The sequence below is a fragment of the Lissotriton helveticus genome, chromosome 9 (assembly GCF_964261635.1).
Source record: "Lissotriton helveticus chromosome 9, aLisHel1.1, whole genome shotgun sequence".
In the NCBI taxonomy this organism is placed as follows: Eukaryota; Metazoa; Chordata; class Amphibia; order Caudata; family Salamandridae; genus Lissotriton; species Lissotriton helveticus.
Genome location: NC_136070.1, coordinates 257,444,413 through 257,461,114, shown reverse-complemented (window position 1 = coordinate 257,461,114; position 16,702 = coordinate 257,444,413). Strand labels below are relative to the sequence as shown.

At 45.2% G+C, this 16,702-nt stretch overlaps 1 protein-coding gene and 1 pseudogene across 1 annotated transcript in view; one reads left to right on the top strand and one right to left on the bottom strand.

Annotated features, from left to right (window-relative positions):
- Positions 1 to 3,653: 3,653 nt before the first annotated feature.
- Positions 3,654 to 16,702, top strand: part of PGF (placental growth factor) — a 185,634-nt gene continuing 172,585 nt past the window's right edge. Inside the window, exons 1-2 of the mRNA XM_078659904.1 lie at positions 3,654 to 4,713; positions 10,132 to 10,578. Of these exons, the coding sequence (XP_078516030.1) occupies positions 10,513 to 10,578 (66 nt within the window). The 5' untranslated portion in view covers positions 3,654 to 4,713; positions 10,132 to 10,512. The remainder of the gene's footprint in view (positions 4,714 to 10,131; positions 10,579 to 16,702) is intronic.
- Positions 11,596 to 12,074, bottom strand: LOC144782707 (large ribosomal subunit protein uL23 pseudogene; annotated as a pseudogene).

Genomic DNA, 16,702 nt, shown 5'->3' with positions numbered 1-16,702 from the left:
AAAAAAGCAACGTCCTCATCTCCAACATATTGTAAATATACAACACTGTAACTATATCATTAAAACCACAAAATTGTATGAAAATGCAAAAGAAGGGCAGAGAATCAACATGTTCATGGAGGATGAACATTTTCAGACATTATAGGAATAGTATTTGATATAACACCACCAATCTGGAAATTTAGTAAGAGGCACCCATAACAATGGGGCATTATGAGAGGAAAAACATTTAATAGTATACACAGAATCCAACTTATGATGTGAAAATACAGAATCCCACCACACCTTGTATGATAATTTAGATAAAGATTCCAAATTAAAAATTATTTGCTGAACGGCAATTGATAGCAAAATATCGAATAATTTATCATTGGGAAAAGATGGAATTAGTTAATGTACCCAAAAATAAAAAACGTTAAAAGTGTTGTAGATTAAAAATCTTTTTAATTTGGGACTAGAACATATGCCAAAAGGAAAGTGTACTGGGGCATCTAAATAACATGTGCACAAGGTCTGCTTTAGGAAAATCACAAGACCAACACTTGGCAGAAACATCTGACGAAAACCTGGAGCATTGTACAGCAGTAAAATAACGTCTATGATAAATGAAAAATAGGGATTGAGTAATACTAGCCGGTCTGAAAGTTGTGTGGACGAGTGCCCATACCAGCTTATTCTAAAAGGAAACATTCCAAGTTAATCCCCATTCCATAAAAGCTCAGTCCTAGTGTGCATCCATTGTATGATGCGATCAAGACAGCCATGGAACCTAGCCGACAGCGCGTCTTCCATACAAGATATGGAGACTATAATTTGAGTGTCGTCTGCATATGGCACAAGCGAGAAGCTGTGGTCTGTGACTAGTTTGGCCAGTGGGGTCACATATATTTTGAATAGTGTGGGTGAAAGCACCGACCCCGGTTGGTCTACGCAAGGGAGATGAAATATGTCCGACTTGAGGTTATCCCAGCAGACCTTGTGTTCTCTGCCTGTCAGGAATGAGGTGAGAAGAGGCAACGCGCTGTCCCGAATTCCACTTGCCTTCAGCCGTTGAGTAAGAACTGAGTGATTCACTGTATCGAATGCAGCAGATAGGTCAAGTAGGACCAGGACAGCCCTCCCACCACATTCAATTTGCATGCGAAGTTCCTCGGTGGCCATGACTAGTGCCGACTCAGTGGAAAGGCCCGAGAGGAAGCCATGTTGTGAGTTGTCAAGCACATTATTGGTGTTCAGAAAGAGATTTCATTTGTGATTTATTGCTTTCTCCAAAACCTTGGCTGTTAACGGAAGGCAGGAGATAGGTCAATAACTAGAAACGTCCCATGGGTCCAAGGAGGGCTTCTTTAGAATGGGTCTAATGCACGCTTTCTTCTATGCTTAGGGGAAATCCCCAAGCCTTAGGTAGTGTTTAGAAGGGGGGAAAATAGCTAACTAATTAGATTTGAGATCCCGTGAATAATGTTTGGTGGACACGGATCACCTGGTGAGCCAGACTTATTGGTCAATAGGAGCTCAATCACAGATTCCGGTGTCAATAAAGAAAAACTGGACAGGAGATTAGAGGTTGCTAACCCCTCCTCCATATCCTGCAGAAACGGGTTTTGGGGAACAGAGTCAGACCCTTCCAGTTCCCTGTAAATAGTTTGGACTTTCGACTGGAAGAACAAGGCCATTTGATCACATACATTTTGGTCAGGGGAGAACAAATTTCCTTGATGGAGCATGGATGGTGTGGAAACAGTCTTAAAGAGCTCTCTGGTAGAGTTCTTTGGCTCCTCTATCTTACCAGTATAGAATTCCTTTTTGGCTCTAAAGATGGCCGCTTTGTACTCAGTTAGTGTCTTATTATAGTTGTTTTTACCCTCAGTATAATAGTCCACCCTCCATTCACGTTCTGAGCGCCTACACTTGGATTTTAAAGTTTTTAGCTCTGCGTTATACCAAGGTGCTGACACGGACCTCAATGAAGAGCAGAGCACTGCTTTGGATGCCTGGAGGATGCAGCTCTGGGTTTCACTGCAGATTGCTACTGCTTTCAGTGACTGGTGATGCTTCTCTAGGCCTCACTGGAGACCACTGCTTTCAGTGACTGGTGATATTTCTATTGGCCTCACTGGAGACCACTGATTTCAGTGACTGGTGATGCTTCTCTAGGCCTCACTGCAGATCGCTGCTTTCAGTGACTGGTGACTCATCTCTAAGGCTCACTGAAAATCACTGCTTTCAGTGACTGGTGATGCTTCTCTAGGCCTCACTGTTGACCACTGATTTCAGTGACTGGTGATGCTTCTCTAGGCCTCACTGGAGACCACTGCTTTCAGTGACTGGTGATGCATCTCTGAGGCTCACCGAAGACCACTGCTTTCAGTGACTAGTGTTGCTTCTCTGAGGCTCACCGGAGACCACTACTTTCAGTGACTGGTGATGCTTCTCTGAGGCTCACTGGAGACCACTGCTTTCAGTGACTGGTGACGCATCTCTGAGGCTCACTGGAGACCACTGCTTTCAGTGACTGGTGACGCATCTCTGAGGCTCACTGGAGACCACTGCTTTCAGTGACTGGTGACTCATCTCTAAGGCTCCCTGAAGACCACTGCTTTCAGTGACTGGTGATGCTTCTCTAGGCCCCACTGGAGACCACTGCTTTCAGTGACTGGTGACACATGTCTAAGGCTCACTGAAGACCACTGATTTCAGTGACTAGTGATGATTCTCTGGGCCTCACTGGAGATCACTGCTCACAGTGACTGGAGACGCATCTCTGAGGCTCACCGAAGACCACTGCTTTCAGTGACTGGTGATGCTTCTCTGAGGCTCACTGGAGACCACTGCTTTCAGTGACTGGTGAAGCATCTCTTAAGCTCTGGAAGAAAACTGCTTTCAGTGACTGGTGATGCTTCTCTAGGCCTCACTGAAGACCACTGCTTTCAGTGACTGGTGATGCTTCTCTAGGCCTCACTCAAGACCACTGCTTTCAGTGACTGGTGACGCATCTCTAAGGCTCACTGAAGACCACTGCTTTCAATGACTGGTGATGTTTCTCTAGGCCTCCCTGGAGACTGCCCTGGACTCACTGAAAACCAGTGCTTTCAGTGTCTGGGAGTGCAGCTGCTCTAGACTTCACTGAATACTTCTTTGCCCCACCGATGGCCACTTCTTGCAGTGCCTGGGACCTCACTGCAGACCACTGTCTTCAATGTATAGCTCAGTCTGCTCTGGGCCTCACTGAAATCTACTCACTGGCAGTGCTGCTGGGCTCACTGCTTTCACTGCTAGTGAGAGTGCCGCCCTGGGCATTACACCCAGCCACTGACGTGTCTGCAGCGGATGCAGGGTAGAGCTGTTCTGGGCCCCAAATAGAACTCCTACCCCAAAGAGCCACATGGAGGCACCTCGGGCCACATATCCATGTGCTTGGAGGGGTTGGGGAGATGCCCAGGCACTGCAGAGGTCTGCCTGCTCTATTATTCCACCGCTGCCCTCTCGAGGGATTCGGCTGTCAGAGATGAGGGGGAGATATGGTCGCGGTGTGGGAGAGGGTGGGGCGGGTGGAGGGCTGAGGCGCGAGGAGGGCTGTCCTGGCCCCCGAGCTCCGCCTGCCTGCCCGAAGGGAAGCTCCCGCCGCAGGAGAGTACTCGAGAGGCTGATTCAGCAGGGAAGGAGAGACAGCTGTGGAGAGAAGGAACTCAAGAGACTGCTTCAACCGAGAGAACAGAGACAGCGAGGCCAGAGAGCGAGCGGAGAAGAGAGAGCTCAAGAGGCCGCTTCAACTGCATAGCTGTGGGCTGCTTCAAGTGGGACAGCAGAGACGGCAGAGGGATAGCTCAAGAGATAGTTTAATCTGAAAAAATAAAAAGAGGTGAGAGAGCTCGAGAGACTGCTTCATCAGGTGGGCCAGGCACGTGAGAGCCCAAATCAGTACCTCAGCTGAAGCTGAGAGCAGAGGCAACTGGACAGAGAGGACAGGAGACTCCTCGAACACTAAACATATAGATAAGTGAAAGGCAGAGTTCAAGTGACTATAAACCAGGGAGCCGAACCAGCTGCGTGAGAGAGCGCGGAAAACTGCTCCAGCTGAGAGAGCAGACAACCATAACTGCGTCAGAGGTAGCACAAGAGACTGTTTCAGCTGGGAAAACGGAGAGAGAGAGAGAGAGAGAGAGATGAGAGGCGTCTCAGACAGAAAGAGGCGCTGAAGGGCTCATCCGGGCAGCGTGGACGCGGAAAAAGAGCAAGAGAGCGCTTTGGGGACCTATTCAGCCAGAAGAGCAGAGGCATCTCCGAACCGGAGTGAGTTCCAGAGAGACGTCTCCACCGGTTGAGCCGAAACGAGTACTGGAGACCTTCTGAATCCTGCAGCTGGGAGGGAGGAGGCAATAACTCTTCCTGGACGGGCGCTCAGCAGAGACACAGGTTCAGGGACTGCTTGGACCTGGAGAGCTTTAACAGCTGAGGCGGAGAGCGCTCTAGAAACGGTCTAAGCTGTGAGAGAGAACCGCTTTGAAGTAGAAAGCCCCATTGGAGGCTTCAGCTGTCTCCCGGATCCCCCGTGTGATCTTCGGCAGTCCTGTGGAATGCTCAACCCAGAAACCAGACACTGCAATTTCCTGACTTGCTAATTGAGGCGGAGACGGCAGTGCTCGTCTCCGCGGTGAGTCGTCTCTCCGGACTCCCGAGGGCGGTGGATTCTGGAGTCTGGGCGGGAGCGCAGCCAGAGACGTTTTAATGCAGGGGCAAAGTGGGCTCTGGCCCAGGGCCCCAGCCTTCCAGGGGGCCCCCTGACAGAGTCAGCTCCATTCTCCAGAGTCTTGCCCTAATGACCTTGAATATTTCTTAAACAGATTGTTTAAAAAACCGTTTTCCCTTAATCTATTTTTTATGTACCTGATGTGTGAGAGTCTAGTACAGCCATTTTGTAGAGAAATGTTGTGTTTATGTTTCATGCAATATACATAAAAAAAAGTTTATTTTAAATCAAAATAAGGCCTAACATAAGAAATAGGAGGGCATCACAGAGATTATATGCAGTAATATTGGTGAGCTGCTGATGTGTTACAATATTGAAAACACACATAAACATCCCTGAATATTAGATGTAAACACATTTTGGGCCTTATTTAATGAGAAGTGATGCATCGCTGTGTGAAAACAGGGATGCGTCACTTCTTAGTGCGCCCTCCTTGCAACATGATGGATGCCTCATATTTACTGTAAGACGCATCATGTCGCAAGGAGTTACAGATACGTCAGTATTTCTGAAGTATTTGTAGGCGCAAAAGCGATGCATTGCTAGGGTGTGTCTGAAAATAGACGCAACTCCAGAAATATGTCCTTTCACATGGGGCAAGCCCCATGTGAAAGGGCCTACATTCGTCTTATGCCTGCTGAGAGGCAGGTGTAAGATATTGATGCAATGGCGTCTTTGAAGTGGCGCACTGAGTTCTCCTAGATTTCAATGCGCCACTTCTACAAGGCTTTTGCGGTGGAACACCCACCCTGCATACATTATACCTGGCGCAGGTATAATGTGGTGCTGGGGTTTACAAAGTGATGCATCTGCCTAGATGCATTACTTTGTAAATAGGTCGCAACATGGCACATTTTTTACGCAGCCGGTGCGTCACTAAAAGTGACGCACTGGCGGCATAAAAGTGAAGCAAGGCCTCATAAATAAGGCCCTAAGAATTTGGACGAGTGTTCCTTTGCACTGTCAGGGACCTAATGAAATGAAATGAAATAGTGTATTTAATAAAGCACGCAGCTACTCAGACTAGAGTGTCCTGGCGTGTGACAGTGGGAGGAAAACGTGCGTAAAGGACCCATCAGTTATTAAAAAGACAGGTTTTTAAGTTCTTCCTGAAAGAGAGGAAGTCTGTGGTTAGTCTCATAGACTCGTGGAGTCTATTCCACAAATTTGCACCTAGAAAGCTGATGGATTACCTCCAGTGTGGGCACGGCATATTTAAGGCATGATGGCCAGGTTGGCAATGAAAGATCTTAGGGGTCTATATGTTGTGTAGGGATTATCGCGCTTATTTAGGTAGCCGGCTCCTAAGCCATGGAAAGCTTCAAAGAAGATGGTCATCACTTTGAAATTGATCTGTTCTGTTATGCGGAGCCAGTGTAGCCACTTAAGAATAGGGGTCATACTAGATGTGGGTTTAGGTCTCAGGATGGCTCTGGCCGCTGCGTTTTGTACCACTTGTAGGTGCAGGATAAAGGATTTGGGAAGACCTAGGTACAAGCTGTTGACATAGTCAAGCTTTGATGTCACCGTAGACTGCTCCACAATCTTTCTGCTTTCAAGCAGTAACAGTGGCAGGAATTGGTTTTGCATCCACTTAGATTTTGGATTTGAAAGCGCATGGGGAGTGTCTTGTCTATGACAATCCCTAAGGTTTTGACTTTCTCCTTTTCTGCGGGTGGGGGCGGCAGATCTTTTGGCCACTTAGTGCTCCAGTCAGGTGTTTCTGGATTACCAAAGAAAAGAACTTCAGTTTTGTCAGGATTGCACTTCAGCTGATTGATCTTAAGCCAGTTAAAAATGTTTGTGAGGCAAGACCTAATCATTGCCCTGTCAAAGTCGGTTCCTTTTTCACATGTAAAAATCAGCTGAGTGTCATCAGCATATGAAATAATTTTGGCGCCCTCTTCCTCTACCAGAAATGCAAGGGGGATAGATATATATTAAAAAGGGTAGGAGTGAGAATGGAGCCCTGTGGGACACGTAAATTCATGGCCGGGACTGGGGATGAGAAAGGGGGGAGCCAGATGTCCTGGGATCTATTTGCCAAGAAGGATGACATCCATGTTAAGGCGATCCCCCCGGGCCGATGTTAGCAAGTCTCTCCAGGAGCCTCTCATGTGGGACCGTATCGAAGGCCTCCGACAGATTGAGCAGTTTCAGAACAGCCTTGCCTCCTTGGTCCAGCTTACCCGTGAGATATTCAGTCACTTCCAGCAGAGCGGACTCCGTACTGTAATTAGCCCTAAAACCGAACTGGGACTCATGAAGGAGCTGCCCATCTTTAATTCCTTTTTGGAGGGCCTTGTTTACATGCTTCTCTAATACTTTGGAGAGGGCCGTAAGAAGGGAGATTGGCCTGTAGTTGGCAGGCTCCATCGGTTTGGCGATAGCCTTTTTTTATCAGAGGAACAATCTTAGCATTCTTCCATAATTTCAGCATGCTGCCTGGGGAGAGGGAAGCATTAAAGAGCTGGTTTACCGTGGGGTTTATGGTGGGAGCTAATACGTTCCGGATATTCACTGGACATGTGTTGGTAGGAGAGCCAAACTTACATATAGATTCATCAAAGTTCTGTTTTGCGAGTCTGTAATAGCGATTATTAAGGAATCGCTATTACAGACTCGCAAAACTGGATTCAAGTACAAACCGCAATTTATTTTGCGATTCCTACAGCTTCCTTATTTGCGACTAGCTAATTGCTAATCGCAAATAAGGAATAACTCCCCGTTCATTCCTATGGGCCTAAAGGCCCATAGGAATGAATGGGAAGACATATCAATGTGCGAATCGCTATTAGCGATTCGCATTTTGAGTTTGCGATTTCAAGGGTGCAGGGGTGTCCAAAGGACACCCTGTTGCACCCCTGAAATGATCTTGGATGCTGGTATTACGCACACACATGTTCCAAGGACATGTGTGTGTCTAACATACAACTTAGAAAAATGCACTTAAGTGCATTTTTCTAAGTTTCTGCTATTTACCACGAGGTTTGACTTCGCGGTAAATAGCGGGCCAAAATTGCAAATTCGCAATTTTTCAAAGGTTCATGAATAGCATTTAAGGAATCTCTAATTGAGATTCCTTAAATGCGATCGCAATTAGAGAAATCGCAATTATTTGCGATTTTTCTAATTGCGAGTTCATGACCCATTGATGAATTCCAAATGCCATTTTTGCGGGCGCAAACGGCCGAATTTTGCGATTCGCACCGTTTGCGCTCGCAAAAATGCTTGATGAATCTATATGTTAATGCTTTGGAGAAGGGTCAGTGACTCTTCAAGCTGAAACTCAGGGAAAGTTAGTAAAGATGGAGGATCCAAGTGGTGAAATTAGAACTAAGGTAGAAGGTCAGTTCTTTCTCTGAGATGTTAGTAAAGGCTTGTTGGATCACAGAGATCTTTTTGTGGAAGAATTGAGCTATTTGTTTAGCCATTCTTCTGTGCATGCTCCTTCCTTTGTGTTGGCTTTCGGGGTGGTAAAGGATTTAACTATGCTAAAGATTTCCTTACTCATATTTTGAGCATTTTCTATCTTGGTTTGAAAGAAGTTTTACTTGGCTGCCTCTACAAGAATGTAATGAGCTTTTAAGGTGTCTTTATACACCTTCCTGTCCTCAGGTAGGTCAGATTTACGCCAGTTCCATTCCATTTTTCTACAATTTCTTTTGCTAGAACTGAGAGAATCGTTAAACCATGGAGCTGGTGGGGCCGACCTCTTTGAGAAGTGGGAAACAACCGGTACCACTGCACCAATGTTGGTACGGAGCCTTGAATCTATTGAGAGGGCGTCCGAGTCGGGACAGCCAGACAGCTCTGGTGAGGAACGACCGAGGGCATCTGCTAACATCGGGATGGTTATTTTATAGAACGTTCTGTAATTAGGGACCCTCTGCCCTGCATTAGCCCGAGTTGAGAATGACAAATTTTAATAGGAGGTGGTCAGACCAGGTTATGGGAAGAGGTAGGCTTACTGATATGTAAAAGATGTGAAGGATTTGGTCTAGGGGATGGCCCTTCTGATGGGTGGCCGAAAAATTAATGGAAACATGTTGCAGGCCTGCAGGGTCTCCATCAAGGAAATTGTTTGAGGGTATTTTCCATTGTCCATATGTATATTGAAATCTCCCAAAATGAGGCAGTTTTTGTATTTTAAGTCCAGGGTGGTGGTGGCTGTATTAAGCAAAGTAATACAAATTTCCAATTACCCCGGGAGGTCTGTAAATCAGAAAACTAGCGATGCTATGATGGGGGGGATAAGGTGTAGCCGAAGCCTAAGGATTCTGCACCCTTGATGTTTTCCATCGGAATGGGAGAGCAACCGAGTTTTTGATTTTAAATTATGGTGACACCGTCCCCCCTTCCCACTCGGTCAGTCCCTCCTAAGGATTTTATAACCCATAGGGTTGGCTGAGGTGATAGCAGGGTTGGAGGCTTCAGACAGCCAGGTCTCAGTGAGAAATAAAAGATCAGGCTGTTCGTCTAAAAGTAGGTCATAAATGTGTGGTTCCTGCTTTTGCATAGAGCAACAATTTAAAAGGGTGGCCTTTAAGTCCTCTGTTTCCTTATTTGCGTGGGAGGTTCTTGGGTGCGTGCTTCCTGGGCTGGAGGAGAGACCAGTTGCACTCATTGCATCGAAAGTCTACCTCCAAGCTCGGATCAGCCGCTGTACACTGACATAATGGTAGCTGCCTAAGGCTAAGCAGTTTTTCCCTATTGTAATGTAGTGGAAGAAACTCACTGGAGGGGAACTGGGCAGCATGGACACTGCATGGATGCCTCCAAGACACTGACGGGCTTGCCTTTAGTGCGCCAGCGGCGTGCCGCTGGGCGCGTTCGTTTGCATCAGGACTATATAGGTTAATGCCTATGATGCAGACTGGATCGCTAACACAGCTGAGGAAGTGGAAACTGCTTGGGCGGAAGTGAGGAGCCTGATAGTAGCCCCAGCTCTCCGCACAATTGGTGTATCAGCCGCGACGGACCAGGACTGGAGGAAAAAGCGAGATTTGAATCAGAGCAGCTAAGGAGGTGTAGGCAAACAGAATACAGTAAAGTCCAAGTGTGCGTAGGTAGGAGAAATTGTTAAATAGCACAGAGTAATTCAGCCACACATATACAATTTAAAAAGTATTAAAAACCTAGTAGAAGGACAGGAAACACTAAATCCTACCGCTGTCAGCTGCATGTGTCAATTCACATCGGGAATATATAGGCTAATGGCTATGATGCAAACTGGATCGCTAATGCAGCTGAGGAAGCGGAAACGGCGTGGGAAACAGGGGCTCAAATTGGACAATAAATTCAAAACTGTTCTGAATAGGGGCCCCTAAAAAATGTTCGGCCCAGGGCCCCCAAAATCCTTAAGATGTCCCTGAGCGCAGCTTCGCCTCTGCATGGACACACAGCTGGGGCTTTCGGGGCAGTGCTGCATAGATCCTACGAGTGAGCTTGGCCATGCTACAATAGAAATACCCGCTCGTTCCGCATCATCTTGATCCGTTCTAGCGCCTGTGTAGCTTCCCGAGTGAGATGTGCGCTCTACAAGTAGTCTTAACATAACGCCCCAGTGCCCGTAGCGCTGTGCGCTTGTCATCAGAGGCGCTACATTGGGGTATACTGACCATGTGAGGCAAGCGCTACATCCCCAGCGCACCCTGGGGCAGGAAGGACCGGACAGGCGGCTCTTCTGGGAAGCACGGACTATGGCACGCGAGGACCGGACATGCCTGGGGGCCCCGGGCTCCATGTGACTGACACCAGCGATGTGGGTTGTGCACGGCGTGCTGCAGCTGTTGGCTCCTGTGCTGCTGCACCTGTCGCAGTGTCAGGTAAGAGTCAGCCCTGGCCGTATGCACCGTAGGACAGAAGACACTCTGCCATACAAGTAATGTTACACCGCAACGCTCTAGATGTCAAACAAAACATAACATCATAATTCATTGTTTTGCTTCCTTAGATCATGCTATGTAATGCAATCTTTATCTCATGTGTATATGTAAAGCGCTCTGATACCCACGGGTGAAGCTAGCGCTATATAAAACTTTTTTAAAGAATCACATACCACCACTCAAAGTCAAGGCAATCTAACAAAACACTTAAAGAGACAACACAAAGTAACAACAGAAAAACACTCAAGAAATTAACACAAAGTAAATATTACACGCAAGCAGTGAAAGTGACCTAACTTAACATAGCAAAACTCAACAAGTCAACTCATGTAACTCAATATGATGCCACTCTCTCAAAACACCAAGGCATAACAAAAGAGCGCAACATATAAAAACACATTTTTAACATAAGAAAGAATTCTAACAGAGACGTTTTAAAGCATGAACAAGGTAGGCCCTGGCCAGGGTCCCACCTGATACAGCCAGCTCTGTCCTTGCCCTGACGCCTTGAATAATTCTTAATGTATTGTTTTAAATACCGTTTTCCTTTAATGTATGTTTAACTTGGGTGATGTATTGGAGTCTATTACAGACATTTGGCAGATAAATGTTTGTTTTTGACACCATGCAACATTCACAAAAACAGTTTCTTTTAGATCAAAACAGGACGGGGGTTCACAAAGGTTATTTGCTTTAATATTAGTGAGCTGCTGCTGAATTACAATGTTGAAAACACACATCACTATCCCTGAATATTAGATATAACATTTCGAATTTGGACCTGTCTGCCTTTGCCTTGTCAGTGACCTGCCCAAAGAGGGCAAGAAAGAGCTGAAAATTGGATCATAAATTCAAAGCTGTTATGAACAGGGCCCCACAAAATACGTTTGACCCAGGGCCCCCGAAATCCTTAAAATATGACTTAAATAAAAAAAAAATATTCTGAACTGTCCGGCGTCTACAGAGCAGGCTTAGATTATGCCAATTTTGTTGGCTACATCCAGTGCATCATAGTCTGGAGCTAGAAGCACATATGCCTTCTTCTCGCCATCTGGCCTGATCAGTGTGTTGACCTTGGCAACATCAATATCATAAAGCTTCTTTACAGCCTGTTTGATCTGGTGCTTGTTAGCCTTGACAACAACAATGAAGACCAGCGTGTTATCTTCAATCTTCTTCATGGCAGACTCTGTGGTAAGAGGGAACTTAATAATCGCATAATAGTCAAGTTTGTTCCTACGAGGAGCACTCTTCCTGGGATATTTCGGTTGCCTCCTTAACCTCAAGGTCCTCGACCTCCTGAAAGTGGGGGCTGTCCTAATTTTCTTCTTCTTGTGACTGTGTACCCCCTTAAGAACAGCCTTTTTAGCTTTCAAAGCCTTGGACTTTGCTTCAGTTTTAACTGGGACAGCTTCTTTCTTGGCCTTCGGTGCCATGTTGGGGGTAAAATATGATTTGGAATTACAGTTGAAAGAATATAGTATGACAAATATAGTACAACATTGCATATCTCAAAATAAAATAACAACCATCTCAACTGAACATAAAGTAACTCAATCTTAACTCAATAATAAACAGAATTTAACATCACCTAACACAACGCTCAACGTGTTAACTCAACCAAAAATGACTCCACATAAATACTCAGCCTAAAGTAACACAAATCAGCATTCTAGTCAGCACAAAGTAAATGAGTTCAATATATCATCAACTCAACATAACCCAATTCAGTACAACACACCGTAGCATACACAACTTAGATTAACATAAAATGTCATACCTTAAAATAACTCAATCTCTATCTCAACACAACAATAAATTCAGGAACCTAGCAACTCAACAAAAAACAACTTAAAAACCTCTATATAACACAATTCGATATAATTCATCATTATATTGTATTGCAACATGTATATAGTGCTTACTACCCCTATGTGAAGCTTTGAAGCCCTTGCCTACATGAGTAGGACAGTACGCTGTGTACAGTGTGCTTAGAAGCCTGTTTTCTTTCTTTTGATCCTATGGCGAAGTGTTTCCATGTCGTGCGTGATGACTGCCAAAGTGCGGTAATCGTGTTATGAGATGCAGCACTTGGAAGTGTCATGGATGAAGAGGTGTGAGAGAGAGGTGCACAGTTTATGATGTTCAATAAGCTGACAGCTTTGAACAGCTCTAGGGTCACTTTATGGTATTTCTTACAATCTTAGTCCACTTAGCTGGTTACTGCACTGGAGATATTTATTTTTAACCCTTTGGATGCGTCCGACGCTATGTTGTGGCATGTGTGTCGGACGGCCGAGAGCCGTCCGTATTGCACAAGCACAACATTTTCCTGCACTGCGGGAACATTTTGCACGCTTCCAAGGGGTTAAAGTGCATGTCCTGAACAGGCATAGGCTGAAGGGAGACATGGTGGAGAGATCTGTTGGGATGGACTTTGTTAATATCATCCTATGTCATTGTGAGATGCCAAGAATCGGTCACACTGTGTAGCTTGCAGTAGTGGACTAGATTAGAATCCTCCAATTGACCAGCAGCATGTTGTAAATCTCTTCAATTATTCCATGCTTTCTCAGTTGGTGAGGACTGGTTTATGAGCTGGTACAGTCCTGGGTGATGTACAAAACCCACAGGACTGTAGTGCTTAATTTAAGGTAGTGGTTTCCGGTGTTCAGTACCAGCACTTAATCATCAACACCAGTGCATTTCATGAGCACCAGTTAAGGACACATTCATTTACGGGAAGATTAAGGGATTTGCCCAGCATCACAGGATGTTGAGCCGAGGTTCCACCGCTCAGTAGTCAGCAGCTCTCGCCATTAGGTCACATCCTCTTCCAACTTTCATAGCTAGTGGTTGGTTGTTTTAGGTGGAGCTAACCGAAGAAATGGGCAGGTGCAAGCCGCTTCCTGACGAGAGCCCCAACACTCATTTTTTAAACAAATTAACCACTGCACAACCAATATAGCCAATGCAAGTGTGAGAGTGTCTGGCAGTATAGGGAAATTATTGTGAGGTCATATGAGCTAAAATAGACTTCCCGACTGTTGAGTGTCATGGTATTAGTGTGGTACAGGAGGGTTATATATTATATTGATGAAGCACTTTGCACTGGACAGCATGGTGCTCCGGAAGCCACAGTTAGTTGGTTTTCAGCCATCATAACAGAACATGATAAAGCTTAATACCCAAGTTTAACATAATTGGCAACATGGCTCATCAAGTGCTCTAATATGACCTGTAGGGGACAAGAGCAAATCACAGCAGGGCCAACTTAGACTTTCATCTTTCTGAGGATCATAAATGGAGTACCCTTAAACTGTGTAAAAATAACATCTGTTATGTACATGACTTATAAATGGCAAAACCTGTGGTGTGAAGAGGTGTATTAAAGTAAATTATGTTATATAATATGACTCAGTCAATTATAAAATAACATACTGCAACACATAGGCATGGGGAGATTAAGTGATTTGCCCAGAATCACAGGATGTTGAGCATCATTGCCGCAAATCGTACCCAGTTCCCCAGATTAGAGATTGACCGCCCTAACCATTAGGCTAGATCCTCTCCCCTACTTCTTATGAATCTCAAACGTAGTTGGGAGGGGTTATAGTGGGATGAAAAAAAGCGAGAGAGCCCCAAGGCAGAGATGTCATCTAGTAGGCTACTCTCCAAGAAGTCATCTGCCCTTTATTGGGATGCCCCGCGGTGACAGGGAGTGCAGTGTGGTGTTGGTTTGCACCCACCCTCCTCCAGTCTAATTCCTCTTCTTGCCCTGCCTGAGTAGTAGTGAGATGGTGCCATGTTGGTGCATGGTGGTGAAGGTGTGCCGCTTGACTCATGTCTATGAATGAGCTCTCTACCATCCTTGTGTGGAGGCCATGCTGCTCTGTGGTCCCATCCACCTTGTATTATCTTTCCCAATCATGGCTTGAAAGTATGCTGGATTTGTGGATGAACAGGTTAGCGTCTGCATCCCTGAGGTGTACGCCTGCATGGGAATCTTCCTTGTACTGCCATGGGTGTTTCGGCTCTCCTGGTTGCTTGCTGTGACCATTGGTCATTCTGGTAAGGTAGCCTGTTCCATCTCCCTGTTCCCTTTCTTCACGGGAAATTGCGCGTTGAGAGAACTTCATGACATCTGCCTGGGTTTCTTTCACTGGGGTATCTGGATTAGGTCTTCTTAGCCTTAACCATTTGTAGTCCTTTGCGGACCATTGTGGAGGAGTGTGGCTCACTGATTAGAACGGCAGACCCCGATGCAGAGGTCTGGCCCGGGACCAGGGTTCAATTCCCGACGCGGCAGGGTCCTGAGCCCAAAATGTCCACGGACTCGATAATTCTCGCCTCTGTGCCTATTCTAATCATGGGGTCCCACGCTGCAACTCTGGGCAATAGTTGCTTAATCTCCAATACGGCGGCCCACCCGCTGCGGGATGCCTGGCTTTCACCCTGGGGATACCCAGTAGGGGTTATCTCACAGGGAAAAGCCAGGACGGGTTCCCAAGGCAAGCGCCTTGACGCCTTCGGGTGATACGTGCGCTATATAAGTCGGAATACATACACACATACATTTTGAGGCTGCCTTGTTTCTTATTCATCTGCTAGTCATACTTATGACCTGCCGATTGGCATCTCATTGTCACCGCCATCATTTCATCTGCTGAGTGGGACTAGGACTGTAGGTCTATCTACCATTGGCCTTCCCATCACTGGGTTGGTAGATCTGAAGGCTCATCTCCGTTTTTAAGAAGGAATTATTGAGACTTGAGTCAACTTTTAGGATTGTGTGCATCTTTTAACTAAGAGTGTTTCATTTTGTTTGATAAACATATAATTTTTTTTTTTTAGCCACATTTGTTAGCTTCTTCTGGTTTCTTTTCTTCTATTTTAATTTGTCCATCTAATTATCGTAGCACCTTGCATAAATTATTGTAGAGCACTTTGGTGAAGTGCTACAATAATTCCATAAAATAAATAGACAAACGCAGTGGTCACTTTATTTGCCCTGGAAGGGGGTCTGACCCTAAAACCATGAGGTTATTGAAACGCCCTGTATCGACAGCCTTCCATAATCCATAACCACAGTTCACCTATCCCCAACGCAATATTTATTTATGATTTTTATATAGGGCTGCTCTTACTTTGGAGGATGTGGGTGCGCTTTACGTTTATCAAAAGAGTAAACGATTACACTTTTAGAAAGATACATTTGAATGTATGGCACAATAAGATAGAGTCAAACGTGAAATATATAGAGCAAGGAAGGGAGACTAGTGGTTAAGTGGGTAAAGTAGTGCATCAAAGGTCAAGGTTGAGATTGGTGAGTGGGGGGAGGAGCCGAATGTTAAGCTGAGAGCCAAACAATATAGCTTTCAGATTTTGTATGGAACAGAACAAGGTTCTCCTGCCGTTCAGTAAGAGAATTGCAGTGATGGAGCAGCACGAGTGAATCACCTGATTCTTGTCACAGTAGAATGGGGTTTGACTCTGATTCCAGTCGAATAACTTCTTTGCTTCTGAGGCTTTTGTGTCCTCCAGATGTTTTATTGATGTCCGAGAGCTTTGAAAATGAGGCAGGCTACCTCTGGGTGTAACAAGGCAAATCTGTCACTACTTTAGTTAGGTTTGGTGTGTAGTGTAGTAACTCCAAATCCAATATGAACAGAAGCAGTGAAAGTAGTTGAAAGGTATAAGTAGAACTTTTATTCTACAGGTGAAATAAAACATGCAGCTCCAGTAAAGATACATCAAGAATGCCCCAAGCTGCACCAGTTCCTGTTGCCCAGCACCCAAACATTCCTATTACACATATTCTAATTAAAGGAACATGCCATTACTACACATCCTCCTTCTTAACAAAAGAAAAAAAAAAAAAAAAAAAAAAACAACATAAAAATCATTAACAAACTATAATGAATTCATAATAAAAAACAACATAAAAATCATTAACAAACTATGATGAATTCATAACACTCTGAACCCAACAATTTACACATTAAAATTAATTTAGTAAATTCCGCATCTTCCTAAGTGAACAGAACAGAACATGTGAACTCAC